Below are 23560 nucleotides of genomic sequence, written 5' to 3'. Positions count from 1 at the left end.
AAGAAGTAATATTTATAACAAAATGACTGCTACTTTCATAAAGTTAATTTGCCACTTGCTTGTAGAAGACCACAAGATAATATTACAAATCTGAACATTATAATTTTCTGAGACAAAATGTTTTTGTCAAAATACCTTGTGGGTGGGGATGGGGGTTTGTTACTGTTAAGGCATGACATATAGCTTTTGAAGTGGTCTACACACTATTTCCAAATCTGAACAAGCTAAGGTCTAGGCATAGTGGTTTCAAAGAAAATTTTTAAACAAGAACTCCGCTGAAGTGGAGAAATATAGACATGTATATGCTGGATGACAAATCTGAAAGATTAGGTATCATGGACAAAAATGTATCTTTAAGATGGGGATTTTGCTATCATCTTTAAGCACTTTGTAGTCATGTGAGTTAAAATCATGTACATGTAGCATAGACAAAATTTTCTGTAAAAATTTTCTGTAAAATTTTGTTCTTCTAAGTTATTCTTAACATTATCATAATTCAACTTCATTATATTTCATCACAATTTCACGGGCAGATTTCTTGGGTCAATTCCTTCTTTTCTCACTTTAAGTGAGAAGTCTAGAGTATCGTAGCCTTGTGTTAACCGACTCAGTGATATTATGTCCACATTCTTATCACAATATTGCGCAATGTTGTCCTCGGTTATTCCACCGCTAACCTCTACTATAAGCTTAGGAAACTTCTCTTTTAACATAGCAGCTGCCTTTGGTATAGCCTTAAAGAAATAACATTAAACATAAATAATTGTTACATAAAGGTTACCCAGATACTTGTAAAATTCACAGAAATAATCATCTAACATTTTATACACAATATCAATTAACTTAAATATCAATGCAGATATAGAAAATATTGAATGATTGTAAGTTCAATACTAAATTTATTGAACGAGTTGAATAAAGTTACATTATGCGAGCCTATGTGAGCATCATATTATTTAATACAAGGAGTTCAATAAATTTAGTAATGAACTTGCATGAATATAATATTCTATTCATCATAATTACCCAAAATAAAACTGTTTAAAGTGAAAAAGAATCATTTTTCATTGACACGCCTATAGTATAATGCTACTATTTATTTGTTTATACACTGTGTTTGCATAACGCAAATAATGTCAAGTCAAAACATATGCACAGACATGCAATACCATTTCTTGCAAAAGTAGCACGGGTATGTGATAAAAATAATTCATTGTTTCAATAAAAGCTGGCCCTGTTGAACGTTTCAAAAGGCCACATGCATTATTTACCTCAGGAGAGAAATTATCGAGCATGATGACATCGCAACCAGCACTGGCAGCCTCCTCCGCATCCTCTATACTGCGGCATTCAACCTCTATCTTTGTTGAAAACCCTCCAACAACGTGGGCATCTTTCACTGCCTGAAAATTTTTAAGAAAGAACTGTGAAAACAAACTGCCAAACAGTGAAAACAAAATGCTAGACATACTACAGTCATGATAAAGATAAATTTAGTGTTATTGTAGAACTTTTACACTATCGAAATTTTTGCACCGGACACATGACATTGATTGTATACAACATGTAAACAATTAAAGCAGCATGCCTCCAGATTCATGCTAATTTTCATGAAAATTTTGAAAATATATTTTAAAAGCAAAATATTTCAAAGTGAACAAAGAAAGTAATTAACACATTTTAAGTACCAATTGCAATGTTTAAATTGCTTTCTTTGTCCACTTCACATGTAAACAATTAAAGCTGCACGCCTTCAGATTCATGGTAATCATTTCACAAGAATTTTGAAAATATATTGAAGAAGTGAAATAACATGTGAATTACCAAAAAGAAGTCAAAATATGCAAAAATAGCCCCTACTGGGTTAGTCACACAAAAGAATTTGGTGATAAATATTGCAAAACAAGTTTTTATTGCACAAAGCATGTAAATTACTGATTGAATCTTTACCAAAACCTTTCTTATTTTTTTCAAGTTTTATTTGCTTGAAATATTTTGGCTCACCAGAGGTGGCAAGCAGCTTTAATAAGAAAGTTTTCAAGTTCAAAGCAACTCAAGTTCTATATCCGTAGCAAAACCACATTTCATTTAATTATACCAATACATGTATTCAAAACAGTATCAATGCATACTTAAAGATGTAAGGCCCATAATACATGTAATAGTAAGTAACAGTTAAAAGTTTCACCATTTGCCTGAAACTGACTCTATGGAATTTATGAAAATCATAGTTGTTAGTAAAATTATGTATAGGCTAAACACATTATTTAATATACATGCCCTTTGTACAGGGATTTAATTAAATTTAAATCATAAGGTGATTCATTTTCCAGGTTTAATGGTGGAGGTAGTTAATTGGGTGTCCCTCTATGAATTTTTTCAGGCTCAAGTAACTGTCTTCCCTTAATTTTAAAGTTTAAACTAGAATTGCTTTCTCAAAATTATAATGATTTTCTTAAATCAATTTTAAGTCTCAAAATTCTTCATTGCATGCTCAATACAAAATTTAATGTCATACTTTTTTTTTCAGCATAAATAAATGAATTACCCTTGATCAGATATAAAATATTTAAGCATAAATTAGACACAAAAAAAACTATCATAAATAACAGATAAATGTAAAAAATTGTAAACCATTTAATCTTAGGACGACTTATCTTTAATATTGGTAATAAGATATGATAAAATATTCTGGATAGCAAATTGACATTATTTCTTAAGAGATTAAAGATTTTCAATTTATTACTACAGATCAATATAAATTTGACCTCCATGAAATGAATGCTAAATATCTGAAATTTCTGTATAGATCAATAAAATGTTTTAAAGGGGACCGTCTCATGATGAGTTAAACAAAAAATTTAAAAATCAAGAATAATTTATAAATAATTTAAAATTTAAGTTTCACTATCAAGGTAAAACTTTAAATGTATGACACAAAATATGAGATAATTTACAAGTTTCATCACTAAGAGTTTTACCTGTTACTAAAATGGTAAAAAAAGAAGCTCCATTGAGGTAAAAAAAAAACAACTAAAAACAAACTTTGAAAATCTTGCATAGATCAAATATTGCACTTAAAATGGAAAAATCTGCAAAAGATGATTAAGAAATATACTCAGGGGTTTTTTTTTGTTTTGCAAGATTATAAGCCCCATTTGAGTAAAAATCTTTGCAACACTTCATTTTTGGTCATTTTGTATGCAATAAAAATAATTATTCTGGGAAAATAGAGTGAGAGAATGATCTAAAATTTTGCACATGAAAAACTTATCAATCCAGACCTACATCAAAATTTTAATGGAACACATTAGTCTTGAAAAAATATTCCCAGGCCCTTCATATTAAAAAAACATCTGGCAGAGTCTATTTAGTTAAACCACCAGTCCTAATCTGTACATTTCGTAACAATTTTAATTCATTAGAATTTTTTTTTTTGTGTAATAAGATTTTTTTTTAAACATATACTATGCTAATATTTTAAACTTAAAAATATTCTTGATTGCTAATCAGTCTCTTTTTAAATATATAATAAACATGTTTTGACTTCACACAAAGACAATTGGTTATGTTTTAAACTCTACACACTATAGGTGGACACACTATAAATATATAGTCATTAATAATCTTTTTTTTTTTAAAGAGAGGACCGTCTTTACTTAACCCATTATAGGAAATGTAACAAGCTTCCCATACAAAGTTTGTATTTCCTTTTATTAAAATTAGATAATATTATACAGTCATGTATTTAGTGAAAATTTCCTAGTTTTCAATATTTTTCTATGATAAAAAGTATTTTACTCAAAGATGAGCATATGTATACCTTTAAGTTTTAAAAAAAAAGAAGAAAAAATAACACAGATTTTGAGGTATGCTCCTTTAATATATAACAAAATGTAAGAAACTTTCTGATCTAGTTAATGTGAGCTTTAGAAATAAGATTTATAAGCTCTTTTTGTTAAATAGCTGAATAAGATACATCATTTTACTTAGAGAAAAATGTTTATATACTTTTGAATATATTAAAATATCTATCATTAAAAGTATTTATATCATTTGAATAACATACTGACTTGCATTTTAATACACACTTCTAAACCTGCTACTAACTTAATGAATATTTCTCTTTCTTAAAATTTTGTATGCCTTTTTCCAGATGATTTTTATAACAAGACATTAAAATTATAAAAATAGCTAACTTGTCCCCAACCAATTGCCAATTCTCTAACAAACTGTCAACTTCACATTGAAGACCTAACAACTTCCCCTCAACAAATTGCCAACTTCCTGTCCCAACAAATTGCCAACTTGTCCCCTGGCAAATTGCCACCTTCTCCTCTAATAAATTGCCAATTTCTCCTCCCCCAAAAGCTTGCCCACTCAACCAATTGCTTAATAATAATCACCCAACAAATTGCCAACTTCTCCCCAAACAAATTGCCATCTCCTTCCAACAAATTATCAACTTCTCCCCCCCCCCTCCTCCCCAACATTGAACTTTTCCACTAAACTGCCAACTTCTCCTAACAAATTGCCAACTCCTCCCACAAATTGCCAACTTCTGCATGGCAAATTGCAAACTTATCTGTGGCAAATTGCAAACTTTTCCCTAACAAATTGCCAACTTCTTCCTCATTAAGTTTCCATCTTGTCCCCTGACAAATTTTTGTTTTCTGTCAACAAATTGCTAACTTCACACAACAAATTGCCAACTTCATCTGCGTAAACTGCCAACTTCTCAAAACAAATTACCAAGGGGACAAATTGCAAACTTCTCCCCAAAGAATTTGGCAACTTCTTCATTGCAAACTGCCTACTTTCCCCCAATAAATTGCCAATTCCTTCCACAAATTTCCAACTTCTACATGGCAACTTGTCAACTTCTCCTAAAACAAGTTGCCAACTGCTATAAACAAACTGCCCCCCCCCCTCCAACAAATTGCCAACCTCTTCATGGCAAATTGCCACCTATAATTCTCAGTTACAAATTGCTAACTTAAATATCTCCATAAAAAAAACAAAATGATACATTTGTAGCACTAGTACATGTAGAAACCTCATTGCATAATAATCTACCTTAAATTAAATAATGCATGAAACCATGCTTTTGATTCTTGAAAAAAGACACTTTTTTCGCTATTTTGATTTCTTTCTGTCTCAGTTCAATGTCATATATTTTTAGATCTAGAACTTTTCAAAATTAAAACGCACATATTTAATGATATTAAAAAAAGGTACAGTCCAACCTTTACAAAGCAACACTCTTTGGGAGACATTGCTTTTGGGTTTTGTTGAGAGGTTTTGCTACATGGAAGTTGAATATATTGTGACTTCTTAATAGTTTTTTAGAGGTTATTGCTATACAGGGGTCACTCTTTAGAGGTTTCACTGTACACAAAATGTAACAATACATGGTAGTAAAAAACTGTTAATTTTGCTTGAACATCAATCTAAAATCTGAATATCACAAAATAATGAAATACAACATACTAAATTTGAAGTGACCTATAATCATGATGATAGTAACAAATACTTCTTTATCTGATCTGATCATTTATTTATATCAATTTTTGCAAACTTAGGTGTAACCCATTGCTTAAACACCCTCACATGGTATAATGGCATGATAAAATTCAATGACACATAATACATTTGTAGATTTACTAGTTTATATTAGATCTCAAGATATGTGGATTCTGTAAATGCAAAGATAAATGTGGCCATTTTCTTTTCAAGAAATCAAATTTAACCTACCATGTATTATGTTTATTTAAAATAGTCTGTTGGACCCAATGAGATCATTTTTTAAAGAAGAAATTTTGCAGATACTTAAAAATTTACACTGATATCTTAAAAGATACACAAGTGTTAGCTTTCTTAAGACATCTATCAATTACTGTGACATTTGGACATAAAATTTTAAAGAAATGGCGTTGACTTAATGACAGGGTCAAATTTAGTACACTCTACTTGATATTCTCGGACAATCAATGTAGATTATGACTGGTTTTAAAATATTATAAAACATAGGTCCATTAGTTAAAAGATACAAGAGTGATCAGTAATCACATGTGTCGCCTCATAATGGCCAATTTCATGTTGGGACAAATTTTGTGACAGACGGACAGACAGACGGACAGTGCACAACTAGACTTGGTACTGATCAATCATGTAAAGTTTGGATAAAATTGCACCAGTAGCATATGAGGAGTAGTCCGGACAAGCTTTTGCGTATCTGGCAACACACAGAAAAAAACACCTTTTTATAAAAGGGCCATAACTCAGCCAAAAATCATTCAACCGGAAAACCCGTGCAATATGCGCAAGGACTTGAGCTACAGATCAATCCTGTAAAGTTTCATTGAAATTGCATTAGTGGTATAAGAGAAGTAGTCCGGACAAACTTTAAAATTAAAAATTATTAAAGGGCCATAACTCTGACAAAAATCATTGAACCGGAAAATGCTGACAATATGCACAACTAGACTTGATACTGATCATTCCTGTAAAGTTTGGATGAAATTGCACCAGTAGTTTATGAGGGGTAGTCCGGACAAGTTTTGTGACGGACGGACAGACAGACAGACAGACAGACGGACAGATTCTAGTGCAGTTACATGTATTTATATTAAAAAATCATAGTACAGCGCAACCTTTCTGAGAAAATATTAAGGATGCGACTAAATAGGATATGACCTGGGAGGCTATTCCAGTAGCAGATAGCTCTAGGAAAGAAAGAATTTGAAGATAATATTATTGGGTACGAGACTGGGGTATGAGAAAATTTAAATTTCTAGTGGGAATTAATTCATATGCCCGATGATACATATGAGCCGCGCCATGACAAAACCAACACAATGCATTAGCAACCAGCATGGATCCAGACCAGCCTGCGCATACAGGCAGTCTGATCAGGATCCATGATGTTTGCTATCAGTTTCTTTACTTGTAATATGGTTTGTAAGCAAACAGCATGGATCCTGATAAGACTGCGTGGATGCACTGACTGGTCTGGATCCATGCTGGTCGCAAACGCACTATGTCAGTTTTGCCATGGCGTGGCTCATACACTTAGAATGTATCTATTACCTGTGTTATACTTCCTGCTGTCCATATATGATTGTCTTTTAACATAATCATTGATGACAGGTCATATCTATGTGTCGATACACCACCCACTAAAAGTGCATACTTTTCTACAAGTCTAAATCCTGGAGTAGTCTTACGAGTTCCTGCAACTTGACCAGTCCAGCCTAACTTCTGAACCATTTTACGTAGCCTGTGTGCAGCTGAGGCTATACCACTGGCTCTAGTTATAATATTCAAAGCCACTCTTTCCCCTAACAAAATCTGACGAACTTTTCCTGAAACTGTTGCTACAGTTTTGATTGGCTCATTGAAAGATCCTTCAAGTACATTTTCCCACATAACAGTACAATCAAGTTCTTTAAATATAGCGTCAAAAAATGGTCTGCCAGCTAGTACTCCAGCACTCTTCATCAATAAAACAGCCGTTTCTTCCTTTTCACCAACAACAAATCCACCATAGTCAAAATTTGGAGTGTCTTCTTTTAACCATTCTCTGGCTAAATGACGAATTGTCAGCGGGTGTAACACATGACTTATGTTTGGATTATGAATGCCATTTAATACTAAATCATCTTTATTAGATGTCATCCTTGCTAATCGCAAATTCAAACGGTATTCTATCCGCCACTCAAACTGTCAATCATTTTCGTTCCACTTATTAACCTTTTAAGTTTAACGATTTTTTGTGAACGAAATACTTAGTGCAGTTTGTTATGGTGTAAATGATTATCTCCCTTTATAACCTTTGTTTTTAAAAAAAGCCATTCAATGGAAGAAATAGTAAAATTTATTTTTGGAGCTTTAAAAGGGGCTAGCTCCTGGAATTACCTTTCTATTTATATTCATTTTGGCAAGCTTGTTGGCAATGCCATATAAATGTATACTATATTGCAATTTGGCTCAGTCGATAATAATTAGGTCGCACTCTTTGTGAACAGTTTATTTAAACAATTTATTTAAATCTGTTATCCTATAAATAAAAATTAGTACTGCACTGCTCGTATTTATGAACCTAGTGTAGAATATGATTGTGTACAGTATAAAATACAATACCTAGGTAAACATCACCATGCATGTGATAAAGTCACAACACAGTGTGGGACCGGTTAATCTGTGTGCAATTATTTCACGTGTATCATTAAATAATTATGTGATCAGGCGCGCGCGTTGGCATGACACGCATTTGTAAATGCACGTGCGCGCACTTGATTGGAAAAGTAGATAAATAGGAAACGCCTTTACACGCAATAAAACACATTATCCTCACTGTTGTTTGGCATAAAACTATCACAATACCTAGATACAAAGCAATACTTTATACACGGATAACTGCGATAAAAGCATTAGAAAGTTGGGGATTCATTTTCAACCTCAGATTTCAAAATTTTCTCGGTATATACATATATTAAGGGATACCTTTCTCGGATATGCATAGAACTATAGATCTATATCGCTGGGTTTGGACAGCTAGGGTATTTGAAAAAAAACTACGCCCCCAAATAAACTTCTTGTGGAGACACCTTAAATTATGTTGTTATATATTTTTGTCCTTCGGGACCATTGATTTAATATTCTTTTATCCTCTTTTAAACAACTCTTTTTAACTTTCTTGCGATATTTGATGCGCAGACATATCTACGTCCCCGCGAGGGGTTTGACATTAACGGAAGATAGATAGATTCCAACACTGTACGAACCACTCAAGCAGCAGAGGTATGTTGCACTTTTTCATTATCATGATTATCCTCTATATATATACAAACTCAATCAAACCGAATCTTCAAATTTCATGTTATTGTGTTGCTATTATTGCTTCGGAGGGACCATCTTTTTGAATCAAGATGTTTAGTCACTTGGTCATTGGTCCCGTTTGTGACTTGTATATACAATTCAATTTTATACACCTGTTCGTTCATTCTTCAAATGCATGCCATGGATCAAGATACATTGTTTTATTACATACCCGTGCCGACTTTGTGACTCCGTAAAAGGCCGTGCATATATTTTGACGTGACGTCATTTGCGTTAAAAATATTTAGATGATATTTGTTTGTTTCAGTGTAAGATCGAAAAATATTTCACCGAGTGAACACCAGATGCAATATTTTCCACGAGTGGCGTAGCCACGAGTGAAAATATAATAGCTGGGGTTCACGAGTGAAATATTTTTCGATCTTACATGTAAAACAAACAAATTTTCTGTTTATTTCATGATTTTTTAACGATTTTTACACCATTTTACTGATTTTTGCCGCGAAACTTCATGCTCTTATCTTCATGACGCCATCAAATAATGACGTCACAATGTTGAAGCAAAATATAATTCCATGATTATTTTTTGATTTTAGATGTTTTTCAGCACAACGTTCGTAAATATTTACGAACTACAGTTATCACGTACATTTTTTATTATGTTTGACTACATTTCCGCTGGAAAAAAAAACATTCATTAATGATAATTATTTTATTTTTACGCTAAATATAGTTCGGCTACTGTGAAAGTATATTTGGTAATCATTACTGTGAAATTATCAGAATATAATTAACCGTTATAATTCAGTAATCTACTGCAAAATATGTAATAAACATGTACAAACCTGGGATATCGTATGTCCCAGTACAAACAAAATGAAAATGCGCGCGTAAATGAAAAAAATACTTTTTTTTCACTTTAAACGGTCTTTATTTTGGTATGTGATAAATAAAATATTAAATTCGTGTTTAAGTTCATTACTGAATTTATTGAAGTCGTTGAATAAAATAATATTATATATGCTCGCCAGAGGCTCATACACTCATTCAATACTTTGGGTTTCATCAGTCTTTTACAATATTTCTAGAGGAAATAATTCATTTCATTTTTAATAATTAATTTCTTATTTAATTTATTATTAATTAATAATTAATTTTATTATATTTAATTAGTTTCAATATTATTTTGAAAATTATATTTATAAATATTTTATTATATAATATTGATAAATACTGCACATTAAAATATAATCTTGTACGGGTGAAAATCTGTTAGGCCTACTGTATAAGAATTTTAAACGTTATCATTCATTTGTCATTTTAAAAAAAAGTTTATAGGGTCTATTGAACAATAATATTTAGTGGTCGCGTACCTGTCAAATTTTTGACAGATTTGTCGGTAAATAGGAAGGAAGTTACAGGACATTTTTGAGGAACTTGCTGTTTTATTCGAGAGAAATTTTATTTTCACGTATCACACTTCAAGGCAAAATTCATTTTGAAAGGTATACTTTGATATCGATTATGTTAATGATATGCATAAATTTATCAAATATGTCATAGAATCCGGACACACCAATCTGGATAAAATTGTACAAATATATCTAACCGTTGAATAATGGACAAGTAAGTTGATGTCACATGTCATGAAAATGAAAACATGGAATTATAATTTTAATTGACTTTAGTAGGCCTAATAAATAACATGTCAATTTTTTGAAAATATATATTAAAGAAGTTGTGGAATAGTGTGCAATTATTCGATTTATAATTTGCAATAACGCAAATAGGGCATGAACAATAAGGGGGGAGATATATTAGGGGAGGAAATGATAAGGCCCAGGGAGAATATTCTGATTCCCCTTTTAGATACAGAACTTCCATACAAACTCAAAATGTTACAGTGGCTATCTGTAGGAACCTTTTACAAGCCAAATTGTTAGCCAAAATACTAAACACAAATGCTTGTTTTGTTTTTTGTTGGGCAAGTAAAAAGATATTTTTTATTTTGATATGATTTTGAGTTGTCTGCTCATGAAAAGGATAAAAAATAACCAAATATTTTACCTTCAGGGCAGATAACTAGATCTACAAACAGGCTGGTGAGATCTATTTTTTTATCAGTGTGTTTCAGTTACCATTGTCTGTAGTTATGCAAAGTTTAAGAAAATTCTCTGCAATAGTTTATGTAATCATACTTTGTCTTTGAAAATATATAATATTTAAAACTACACTATCCCAGGAAACTGTTCAAATGTCTTTAATGGCAAATAAGCTATTACTTTTAAGTTTTTCATATTCATCAGACAGCAAGTATTATAAATGAATGACATGCCAGCATACATTTTTTCAGATAAGAACAAACAAAATATTGTGACTATTAACATTTGTTCTTGATTTCAGGACTGTAAATTGGTATGACAAGTCATGTTGGGGACATATTTTAAATTTATACCAAACTGATTCTCATACATGTGACATCCCGGTGGGATTTAAAAAAATCCCGATATTTCAACACTGATCCCGATTCCCGATATTACAACTTGAATTCCCGATATTTAAAAAAAAATCAACATAAAAAAAATCAAACACAGCACCTGTATCTAAAATGTAAACCGTGCCTCCGGGCATTGATTGTTATCTGTCCATATCCTAAATTATAGCGGATTAAATGTTGAGTCCCTAATTGACAGCAAGGTGACGTAATAAACAGTTCCAATACCCAAAGTTATTCTCACGTGCTTAACTTATCACGTGTCGTGTGTCAGTCAATTGACCTCTTTTTAGGTATTACACGCTACGTCATCAACACTACACTACCCTGTAAATTTACGTGTATGAATTCGGCTCAACCTTTGATTTTCTTTGATTAGTGCCGCACTGATAAAGATAAAAGGTGAGCAGAATTATTTAAAGGGGATCATTCAAAACCTGTTTAAGATGTCTAATTAACCTATTTTTAGTGAGTGGGTAATTTTTTGTTTTGTTTAGGAATTACACAATCATCGAGGCAAAAATGTGGATTTAATTAACGGAATGATTCTTGCATTTATTTTGAGTCTTCTACTTATGTTACGTTATTTAACTGTCATAGTCTTATGTTCATGAATAGTTGTTGCACATTTTCAAATAGCTTGTGTTTAATTATTGAAAGACTGAAAAGAAATATAATTCTTCAAACTGAAAATAATGAAATGTGAAAGTGTCACTGTTTTAGAAAGAGCCTGTATGACTACACTTATTTATTTATCTATTTATTTATTTTTTTGGTGAAATAAATTAATATTGATCAACAAAAAAAATCATAAAAAGTATAATCATTAAAGGATATTGAGGGTAATATAGATTCTTTGAACCAAATGTGCCAAACACGCATTGAAATTCAAGTCGATAAAAAAATCCAGTTTTGAGCCTCAAAATCCAGCTGAAAATCCAGATTTGGCCCATTTCATTTGTCACATGTATGGATTCTTGTTCATATACTTTCTTATTTTTATGCCCCCACAATGTGGGAGCATATAGCGTTGCAATTGTCCGTCCGTCCATCCATACATCCCGAAATCTTGTGAACGCAACTCCTCTTAAACCGGATGGCAGATTTTGCTTAAACTTACAGGGATGGACAACCTTAATGTGTAAATGGCAGTAAAGGAAGGAATTTTCGCTGTGACCAAATTTAACAGAATTATGGCCCTTTGTTGATTTTTTCACTAGATACTATGTAGAAATTTTGTGAACGCAACTCCTCTTAAACCGGATGGCAGATTTTGCTTAAACTTACAGGGATGAACAACCTTAATGTGTAGATGGCAGTATAGGAAGAAATTTTTGCTGCGGCCAAATTTAACAGAATTATGGCCCTTTGTTGATTTTTTCACTAGATACTATGTAGAAATTTTGTGAACGCAACTCCTCTTAAACCGGATGGCAGATTTTGTTTAAACTTACAGGGATGAACAACCTTAATGTGTAGATGTAGTAAAGGAAGGAATTTTTCGCTGCGACCAAATTTAACAGAATTATGGCCCTTTGTTGATTTTTTCATGATATACATTATATCCAGTGCATTAACCCTTTCCCCCATGAGCATATTGTGAAAAATGGCCATTTTCACTGAAAAGCCTCCTGTTACAAGTTCAAACTGCTATGAAACTATGAAAAATGCTTCAATACTAATCAAACTTGGCACAAATGTTGACTGGACCATTGCCTTTGTAACGTTATGCTCAGTCTTAAATTTCCTGTTACCATGGCAACGAGGGGACATCTCAAAATTGCCAAAAATCACTTTTTTGCCTCGATTTGTTCCATCAAAATTTATTTCAAAGTGCTGCAACTTCTCAAGGGATTGAGATAGAGTCAAAGGCTTTTCAGCGTTGGTTACACGTTACCTTATGATCGACCTGGGGTCATTTTTAAGCCTCTCACTAGTCCAAAATTTTCTTGGCGATGAGGGGGACTCCGCCCCCTTCAAACCCCCAAACAGAAGGGGGCACATCCCCCTTCTGGCAACCCCCTGATGTAATATTTGGATGGGGGACGGCGCCGAAAAAATTGTCACTTTTTTTAACAACATTTCTCAAACAAAAGACAGTGTTTGGGGCCTAAATAGGGCATTTTTTCACTGTTTGAGGCCTCAAAAAGGGGGGGGGGGCAAAAAGCCGTCGAAACACGCTTATATAAGGGAAAAGGTTAACAAAAAATGATGAAAAACCTTGGAATCACCCAAAATCTAGTTTTTCCATGTTAACATGTGGTCTTTTACCTAATTTTGGTGAAAAATTGTTGTTTTGTAACATTTATAATTTTTTTAGTTAACCCTTTCCCCCATGAGCATATTGTGAAAAATGGCCATTTTCACTGAAAAGCCTCCTGTTACAAGTTCAAACTGCTATGAAACTATGAAAAATGCTTCAATACTAATCAAACTTGGCACAAATGTTGACTGGACCATTGCCTTTGTAACGTTATGCTCAGTCTTAAATTTCCTGTTACCATGGCAACGAGGGGACATCTCAAAATTGCCAAAATCACTTTTTTGCCTCGATTTGTTCCATCAAAATTTATTTCAAAGTGCTGCAACTTCTCAAGGGATTGAGATAGAGTCAAAGGCTTTTCAGCGTTGGTTACACGTTACCTTATGATCGACCTGGGGTCATTTTAAGCCTCTCACTAGTCCAAAATTTTTCTTGGCGATGAGGGGGACTCCGCCCCCTTCAAACCCCCAAACAGAAGGGGGCACATCCCCTTCTGGCAACCCCCTGATGTAATATTTGGATGGGGGACGGCGCCGAAAAAATTGTCACTTTTTTTAACAACATTTCTCAAACAAAAGACAGTGTTTGGGGCCTAAATAGGGCATTTTTTCACTGTTTGAGGCCTCAAAAAGGGGGGGGGGGCAAAAAGCCGTCGAAACACGCTTATATAAGGGAAAAGGTTAACAAAAAATGACGAAAAACCTTGGAATCACCCAAAATCTTGTTTTTCCATGTTAACATATGGTCTTTTACCTAATTTTGGTAAAAAATGGTTGTTTTGTAACATTTATATTTTTTCAGTTAACCCTTTCCCCCATGAGCATATTGTGAAAAATGGCCATTTTCACTGAAAAGCCTCCTGTTACAAGTTCAAACTGCTATGAAACTATGAAAAATGCTTCAATACTAATCAAACTTGGCACAAATGTTGACTGGACCATTGCCTTTGTAACGTTATGCTCAGTCTTAAATTTCCTGTTACCATGGCAACGAGGGGACATCTCAAAATTGCCAAAAATCACTTTTTTGCCTCGATTTGTTCCATCAAAATTTATTTCAAAGTGCTGCAACTTCTCAAGGGATTGAGATAGAGTCAAAGGCTTTTCAGCGTTGGTTACACGTTACCTTATGATCGACCTGGGGTCATTTTAAGCCTCTCACTAGTCCAAAATTTTCTTGGCGATGAGGGGGACTCCGCCCCCCTTCAAACCCCCCAAACAGAAGGGGGCACATCCCCCTTCTGGCAACCCCCTGATGTAATATTTGGATGGGGGACGGCGCCGAAAAAATTGTCACTTTTTTTAACAACATTTCTCAAACAAAAGACAGTGTTTGGGGCCTAAATAGGGCATTTTTTCACTGTTTGAGGCCTCAAAAAGGGGGGGGGGGCAAAAAGCCGTCGAAACACGCTTATATAAGGGAAAAGGTTAACTGGAGTGCAGGTATTAGTTATCAGCACTCCAGAGCATGCCCATTGATTGGCTTTTTTTTGCTGGGGTTTAACTTATTGTGAGGGCAGAAAAAGGGAAAGCGATTGAAATATTATATTCAGATGCTTGTTCATTGGTTACTTTTTTTCTGGGGATTCATATTGTGACAACAGGGAACGTGTTTTATTGTTTGACTATGATATAACAAAAAAAGAACATTAAAACACTCGGCAATCTGATTTATACTCTTTGGCTACGCCCTCTCGTACAAATCAGATAGCCTCTTGTTTCCATGCTCTTTCTGTTACTTAATTCCCTTTTAGCATAATTGATTTTTAGAGTTCTTGCAGTGTCTAATTATACAATTACTTAATTTTTGTTAAAATAATCAGACAAGCCACACAAACACGAACATTTATTAATTTGATTTAATTGCAAACGTTTCGGCTATATGCCTTCATCAGTGCAAAACATAATAAAATTACCTGAAGCGACGTCATAACGGAACACGCGTTAAACGCGCGAAAAACGTTATGGCGTTTAGTGGCAAAACTATGATAACATGTAGAAACAAATATTTATGCTATAAATAAAGCTGGTACATGAATTAAAATGGATCAACAGTGATACAGATGTCTATTAGACAGTGTTAAAAAAAAAAAAAAAATTAATTTTTGTTAGGAACATAACTGGAAAAAGTATTATTTGAAGTCTTGAGAATATCTTTAAATCTGTGTAATGTATCAACATGAATCTTTATTGTATATCCTGTTGACAAAGCAGTAGGCCTACATTGTATGCACCAGGACCAGTTCTAGTTAATACCTTTTAGTTAACACATGCCTTTTGAAATGGATTTCTTTTTCATTGCAACCTTAAAAATATTGAAAAGATTTGAATGAAGCTCCACTGACGTTCAAGTACTAAAAACATAAATTTTGAAATTATTGCATAGAATAGATTAACTAGGGTACATAAAAATACGTAAATAGTATTAAAGTGATATACTCAAATTTAGATTTAAAATCATTTTGTTTTGTGCAACTGACTGAGTGAAAAGCAATAAAATCATCTAATCATTTTCAGATTGTTAAGCAAAATTTAAAGTGTTATTCTGACATGCTAAGTATTTAATAACTTGAAATTTTACACTCGACTCATTGGTTGAGACCTACATTATAACATTTTGACATTTGGTACACAAATTAAAAAAAACAACTTAGTTCCTTTAAAAACTTATAAAAAATATTTTGATTTCATATGATAGATTAATTTGTCCATAATGGTATTTTTCATAATAGTCATAATATGCTATAAAATAGAGCTATTTGCTGTGGTTTTGGGTAATCTTGACAACTGTTGGGAATTTAAAATGTCATTGTAGGATTATTCAAAAATTTGTTGATTGGGAAAAAAGCCTTTGTCAAACAAAAACAAAAGAAATCTCTGTTGACATGTTAGAGTTTTTTCACCTTACCAGTATATAAATGACACTAATAAAAGGTTTCTTGCCCAGTAGGAATTTTCTTTGAAATCATGAAGTTTTTCCAAAAATTCAACTAATGTCAGTTTTGTACATGTACTATAACTTAAAGCCAGCAATTCTGGTGATAATTTTTTCCAAAATCAAATGGCTAAGGCCTTTTCCCATTTATGATTGAAGAGAAAAACACCACTTTCATGCTGTGAACAAATTGTTTCAGTAAAAAGTATATTATGTATAAAGATATAGCTTACTGTAAAAAGTTTATATGATGAGAAAATGATAAAGTTTGTGGCTTGAGGCGACCTTTTATTTGTATGTATTGATTTTGATAGTCATTTCTGGTTGATTGTTTGTGATAGAATAGCTAACTATTGTACAAGAGAATAGGTAACATCATTGTAAGAATAGCAAGGGAGGAATGACCTGGTGATTAAAGTGTTTTGCGGGTCATGGATTTTACAAAGGCATGTGTTAAGTTTTGTTTTAGAACAGTGAACATTAAGTTTACTGTTATGTTAGAAATTGAATAGCTATTTGTTGTATTAGAATAGCTGACTGTTGTGTTAGACTAGATTATCGTTTTTAAAAAAGTTCTACCACAGGTAGCTTTAAATATTACTTGTCCCAATTTATTCATCTCAGTGTTCTGTTACCCTGATTATTGATTCCAATAACTGACACAGTAGATTATAACAATCTGGTCTGGTTTGTATGCAAGCTAGGAAATGCCTAATTCTTCTTAGTTAATAATTTACTGCACTAATATGACACCCAACTTTCAGACCTCTAAATACACTTTTTCTATGCAGTTGCTTCAGATCCGTAACCTATAGCATACTGTACTACAGTTGTAATGATGGATTTAAAGCATTATATGCTGATCACTTTGAGAAAATAGCGCTGATTTTGATATTTAAAAATTAAAAATATTTAAGGTTTTTCGGAGCTAATCTGGGGGTACAAACAAACTTCAATGATTACAGCTCCAAAAATTAGCGCTGTAGGTTGACAAATCTATTGTGACCAATAGTGCACCATGAGCTCTAACTGTAAAAAATTTGTTTGTTCCAGGGAATAAGCTTGAAAAAACCCACATTTGCTGAATTCCGGATAACATCTATTGTGAAAATATAGAATAAACGGCTGGGTTAAGTCACTTAAATTATTCAACTTGAAAGCTAAATACCGGAAGCCCTAGGGATTGAGAAAATTGCAGAATGAATAAGAATTTAAATGAAATGTCTGATGCAGAGTTACTGTTAATGGTAAAAAACCTTAGAATTTCTGTCTTTTCTTTTACAGGAATACCGGATCTTACTGGATGAGTGACAGAGATATGTCTATAACACGTTGTATTAGACGGAGGTTTCTTTCATAGCGAAGTGTAATTCAGCATTCAATATATGACCAGAGAACTGCAGTCATCATGTACATGTATTGGAAAAACTATGGGGCCAATTCGTGCTAGCAATGAACTTTTCGATGGGTTATTAGAGATGTTTGATTGATAATATTGGTTTAATAGTAGGACATATTTCACATAACAGACATAACAAGTTGCTTGATAATTGATTCTAATCAGGGTATTGTACTGCTTTTTTAAAAGCAATCGTTTGTTTAACATACAAATGAAGGCACATATGGTGGAAGATTTCAGAGGAGATTTTGTTTTACTGCGGAAAGTACCATTTTGCTTGAATTAATGTCAATATTAAGTTGAGGTAAATAGGGTAAATAGTGGACAGGATTTGAAGATGTTTTCTCGGATTGCAAAGTTTCGTAAATCTGAGAGTTACGAGGATTTGGACAGGGTTGAGATGGACATAACGGAACCAACCATGAGACAGTATGCCGGTATCGGGGAGTCAAACCCAGAACCAGCCGTGTCAGCACCTCAAGCAGAGCCTGCCGAAGGTAAATATTTTATAGTATCTTTATTTTTTTCCACATGCAAACAGTGTTCATGAGTTAGAGAAAGTCATGGTAACATGTTTTTCTAAATATGAAATAATATAATATATATTTAATCTATACACTTATCAGTTTGTCAAAAACAATATATAAATAAGGTATCTTAGTTAACTCAATAGGGAGAGCATTGAATTTGTAAAAAGGGTGGGTGGCTGGAGCAAGGGCATGCCAAATTTCTCAGACATTGACACTAATGGTTAATTGCTTTTTGCCGCCGATTTCAAAAATCATGATGGATTAGTAAAATAGTCATTCTGACACATTCACCTGAAGAAAATTTGTTGATTACTGGTTAGTTATCCAGGAAAGCTGATTATAGGTGGACCAATTAACTGCAGAGGTAATTATGACATAAAATGTGTTGAAATTGGTACAAATACCAGAAAAACAAACATCAAGAGACAATTGATGAAATACATTGCATATGTTATGATATTTGTACCTACTACCATAGTTTTTCTCACCTGTTTGAGAATACATGTAGCTCTGGGTTGAACTAAATGGTATTTTTAAGTGGTAAAATTAAGGTAATTTAAAATTTTTAAAAATCAAGTGAGGTTGTGATTGGTAAATGAATATATGTATCAGATTAGTTATCAACTGATTACGACTGACTCAAACTACCAGATCATAGAGTTATGCACCATGGTGAAAAATTCTGCTGGTAATTTCCTTCCTAATGCCGGGCACCCTTCCCCAGGGGTTGGGTAACTTGGGTCACAATTGTTGGTGCTGTGTTATAACAATTATTCCAGTGGTTTATATTGACTAATATATTTGTCACATGTACATGTACACAGGAAATGAAACCTATGTGTTATTTCCCATCTAAATTCCTTATCTTTTGCAACCGATCAGTTTCTTTCCTATGAATATCAATTATATCTGATAGTATTGTTTACTCTTACACCAATCATGATTATTGATCCCAGTTATATACATAAGGGACATTCATAGTCTGTAGGCATGGTAAGTTAATAAAAGTTAACATGAACTATTTAACCCTTTACCCCATATATACGCGAAACAACGCACATTCGACCCCCCCCCCCTTTTTAGGCCTCAAAGAGTGAAAAAATGTCCTATTTGGGCCCCAAACACATGTTTTCGTTTGAGAAATGTTGCTAAAAAAATTGAGCACTTTTTCGGCGCCGCCCCCCATCCAAAAGATACATCAGGGGGTTGCCAGAAGGGGGATGTGCCCCCTTCTGTTAGGGGGGTTTGAAGGGGGGGCGGAGTCCCCCTCATCGCCAAGAAAATTTTGGACTTGTGAGAGGCTAAAAATGACCCCAGGTCGATCATAATGTAACGTGTAACCAACGCTGAAAAGCCTTTGACTCTATCTCAATCCCTTGAGAAGTTGCAGCACTTTGAAATCAATTTTGATTGAAAAAATCGAGGCAAAATAGTGATTTTGGGCAATTTTGAGATGCCCCCTCGTTGCCATGGTAACAGGAAATTTAAGACTGAGCATGTCGTTACAAAGGCAATGGTCCAGTCAACATTTGTGCCAAGTTTGATTAGTATTGAAGCATTTTTCATAGTTTCATAGCAGTTTGAACTTGTAACAGGAGGCTTTTCAGTGAAAACGGCCATTTTCCACAATATGCTCATGGGGGAAAGGGTTAAAGTCCACCTCTGAATAAATATAACTCTGCAGATAAAGTCTTCTTTTTGATAACCCTTAATTAGTAATCTCCAAATAAAGACCTTGCTGTCTATAAAAGCAGTGACTTGCCTCTCCCTTGTGTGGCCTTTGATCACAGGTTTGACTATATATACACAATATGTAAACATGCTATAAAAAAAAAAGAAGATCAGTAAAATATGATAACCTTTATTAACCTCATTATATAATAGGTAGTCTTTTTAAAAAAGATGTTGCCTTAATTTTAGTCTAGCTTACTGAATGTCTGGTGGTTCCACTACCAGTAATCTGTGAAAGTCGCCATATGACCTGTGCTGCCATGACCAATACTGTATAAAATGAGACCAAACTACTTTAAATCAGTAACACCTGAGCAAAATGTGTCCATTCAAGAAAATCAAACTGCTTTCATCTGGTGTGACCAAATTTCTTCCTTCCAATATTCACAAATTCTTTCTATATAATGTAACAAAATTACTCCACCATTAAAATCTGCACAAAACTACTTTCTTCCAGTCTAACCAAACTACTTTGACTGAGTCTGACCAAAGTGTCTAAACATGCAATCTTACCAAAATACTTCTATTAAGCAGTCAAACCAAAGTGCTTCAGTGCAGTGTGACCAATATCAAATTCAGTTCTAATTAAGTATTTTGATTCTCGGAAATGTTAAATTTGCTGATGGCAACTAATTCTACCCATGTGATCAGTGCAGACGGACCCGAGTAGGCACATCTGTAATGTGGTGTCAATTTGTAGTCTGCACTGTTCACTTTTCAGTGACTTTTTCTGTCAGTACATTTTTGAAAATTTCCCGAAAATCAAGAATGGTATAACGTTTGTTCCATATTGAAAGATGGATTAGAACATTTAAGATATTTTGCATGGTAATGGCTACGTCAGTTAGTGATACAGAGAAAATTCCTTAAAAATCATACATGAATGGTTTTGCCCATATTGAAAGATAGATGAGTACATTTAAGTTATTTTAGCATGTTAATGGCTAAGTGATACAGAGATTAAAGGTTTAATTTAAACTGTTGTTTATCGCTTCATTACATTGTATTTTCAGCTGGTAAAATCAATGTTTTGATTTCTCTCAATTTCACAAACATGTACGATGTTGTACAATCATACAATGTACATGTTATACGTAATTTCTATAATCTGTTGAATGGTTTTTATAATAAACAAGAGCGATCAGTAATCACATGTGTCGCCTCATGATGGCCAATTTCATGTTTGGACAAATTTTGTGACAGACGGACAGACAGACGGACAGTGCACAACTAGACTTGGTACTGATCATTCCTGTAAAGTTTGGATAAAATTGCACCAGTAGTTTATGAGGAGTAGTCCGGACAAACTTTTGTGTATCTGGCAACACACAGAAAAAAACACATTTTTATCAAAGGGCCATAACTCGGCCAAAAATCATTCAACCGGAAAACCCGTGCAATATGCGCAAGGACTTGAGCTACAGATCAATCCTGTAAAGTTTCATTGAAATTGCATTAGTGGTATAAGAGAAGTAGTCCGGACAAACTTTAAAAATAAAAATTATTAAAGGGCCATAACTCAAACAAAAATCATTGAACCGGAAAATGCTGACAATATGCACAACTAGACTTGAAACTGATCATTCCTGTAAAGTTTGGATGAAATTGCACCAGTAGTTTATGAGGAGTAGTCCGGACAAGCTTTTGTGTATCTGGCAACACACAGAAAAAGAAACCTTTTTGTCAAAGGGCCATAACTCGGCCAAAAATCATTCAACCGGAAAACCCGTGCAATATGCGCAAGGACTTGAGCTACAGATCAATCCTGTAAAGTTTCATTGAAATTGCATTAGTGGTATAAGAGAAGTAGTCCGGACAAACTTTAAAATTAAAAATTATTAAAGGGCCATAACTCTGACAAAAATCATTGAACCGGAAAATGCTGACAATATGCACAACTAGACTTGGTACTGATCATTCCTGTAAAGTTTGGATGAAATTGCACCAGTAGTTTATGAGGAGTAGTCCGGACAAGTTTTGTGACGGACGGACGGACGGACAGACAGACAGACGTACAGACAGACGACGGAGAAGTGATCCCTATATGTCGCCACTACTCCCTAGAGGCGACACAAAAATCATACAAAGTGTACAAGTATTTAGAGAATATACAAATTAGATTAGGTCCTAAAACAGCTGTCTCTTCTAGCAATATGTTTCTTTTATTCATTTCATCAAGTGTACTTGGTGATTCACTACGGACAACTGTTCAAGTATTGACAGAATCACTTATATATGAGCCGCGCCATGACAAAACCAACATAATGCATTTGCAACCAGCATGGATCTAGACCAGCCTGCGCATCCGCTCAGTCTGATCAGGATCCATGCTGTTCGCTTACAAACCGTATAACAAGTAGAGAAACTGATAGCGAATAGCATGGATCCTGATCAGACTGCGCGGATTGGCAGGCTGGTCTGGATCCTTGCTGGTCGCAAACCCATTTTGTTGGTTTTGTCAAGACGCGGCTCATATATAGAATAGACTACAGATATGTATTGTATCATAGTTTGAGGACCTTAGACACTTTTGAAAATGTGTCAGAGTTAAATCGTATACACATACATGCACAGTTCATTAACTAGAGTGCAGGTATTAGTTACCCACACTTCAGAGCATGCCCATTGATTGGCTTATTTTTTCTGGGGTTTACTTTTGTGACAACACTGAACAGAATAAGGAATTACAATAGAGATGTCGCATTCAGATTATCGTTCATTGGTAACTTTTTCCAGGGGTTTCATATGGTGACAACTGGGAACGTGTGTTTATTTTTGCATACACTCTGATCTATACTAGGGGGCATAACTCAGGAGCTATGCAAATCAGATAGCCTCATGTTTTAATGCTCTTTCTATTACTAAATTAATGTACATGTAGATATATGTAGATATAAGTATTTTAGAAATATTTAATTAGCCAGGATATTTTGGTTTACTTAATTTGTTTGAGGCTGGATTCTTTACTTTATTGTTTGAAATACTTTAAAGATAACTTTCTGAAATATTTTTACTTTACAGGTTATAAAAACAAACTCTAAGCTTTAAGAAATTTAAATCTCTTTAATGTAGACTGAAAGATCGACAAAAGGCACACAAATGTTATTTAATGGAATTCTGTGAGGTTTTGTATTGAGACCAAGAATTAAATGAAAGACATAAACCAAAAGTAAAAATAAGCTTTGACAGTATAAGATGTCCACTCACTATACGATCTGAAACCACTTGCCCGACACTGCTGTGGGTTCCAAATTGACAGGGACTTTGGATTCCTTCATGTGAGGAAGCTATCCAGCTAGCTTAGGAATGTCGGTGGTTTTACTCAGGTGCCCGTTCGTGCCTTAAATAATGCACAGAAGGGCACCTAA

General features: G+C 33.7%; 2 protein-coding genes across 2 annotated transcripts in view; one reads left to right on the top strand and one right to left on the bottom strand.

Annotated features, from left to right (window-relative positions):
* Positions 1–121: 121 nt before the first annotated feature.
* Positions 122–7770, bottom strand: LOC132719160 (nicotinate-nucleotide pyrophosphorylase [carboxylating]-like). Its single transcript, XM_060702905.1, has 3 exons — positions 7090–7770; positions 1272–1403; positions 122–734 (listed from the first exon to the last, which is right to left on the bottom strand). The coding sequence occupies exons 1-3, from the start codon at positions 7675–7677 to the stop codon at positions 516–518; spliced, it is 939 nt and encodes a 312-aa protein (XP_060558888.1). The 5' UTR covers positions 7678–7770; the 3' UTR covers positions 122–515.
* A 2415-nt stretch (positions 7771–10185) lies between these two features.
* LOC132719161 (synaptic vesicle 2-related protein-like) overlaps positions 10186–23560 on the top strand; it is a gene marked incomplete at its 3' end in the record, with an annotated part of 39266 nt that continues 25891 nt past the window's right edge. Inside the window, 2 exon segments of the mRNA XM_060702906.1 lie at positions 10186–10346; positions 17817–18428. Coding sequence (XP_060558889.1) covers positions 18269–18428 — 160 coding nt within the window.

The sequence above is a fragment of the Ruditapes philippinarum genome, unplaced genomic scaffold (genome assembly GCF_026571515.1).
Source record: "Ruditapes philippinarum isolate M1 unplaced genomic scaffold, ASM2657151v2 ctg3909_1_1_1_1, whole genome shotgun sequence".
Lineage (NCBI taxonomy): Eukaryota > Metazoa > Mollusca > Bivalvia > Venerida > Veneridae > Ruditapes > Ruditapes philippinarum.
This window is presented reverse-complemented; position numbering and strand designations above follow the sequence as displayed.

What these genes read in the sequence shown, in the direction of transcription:
- LOC132719160 (XM_060702905.1), bottom strand. Translation starts at nt 7,677, where the DNA reads ATGACATCTAATAAAGATGATTTAGTATTAAATGGCATTCATAATCCA. An exon ending in CAGCAGGAAGTATAACACAG is followed by an intron (nt 1,404 to 7,089) that starts GTAATAGATACA and finishes AAAAATTTTCAG; the next exon opens with GCAGTGAAAGATGCCCACGT. An exon ending in TCGATAATTTCTCTCCTGAG is followed by an intron (nt 735 to 1,271) that starts GTAAATAATGCA and finishes TATTTCTTTAAG; the next exon opens with GCTATACCAAAGGCAGCTGC.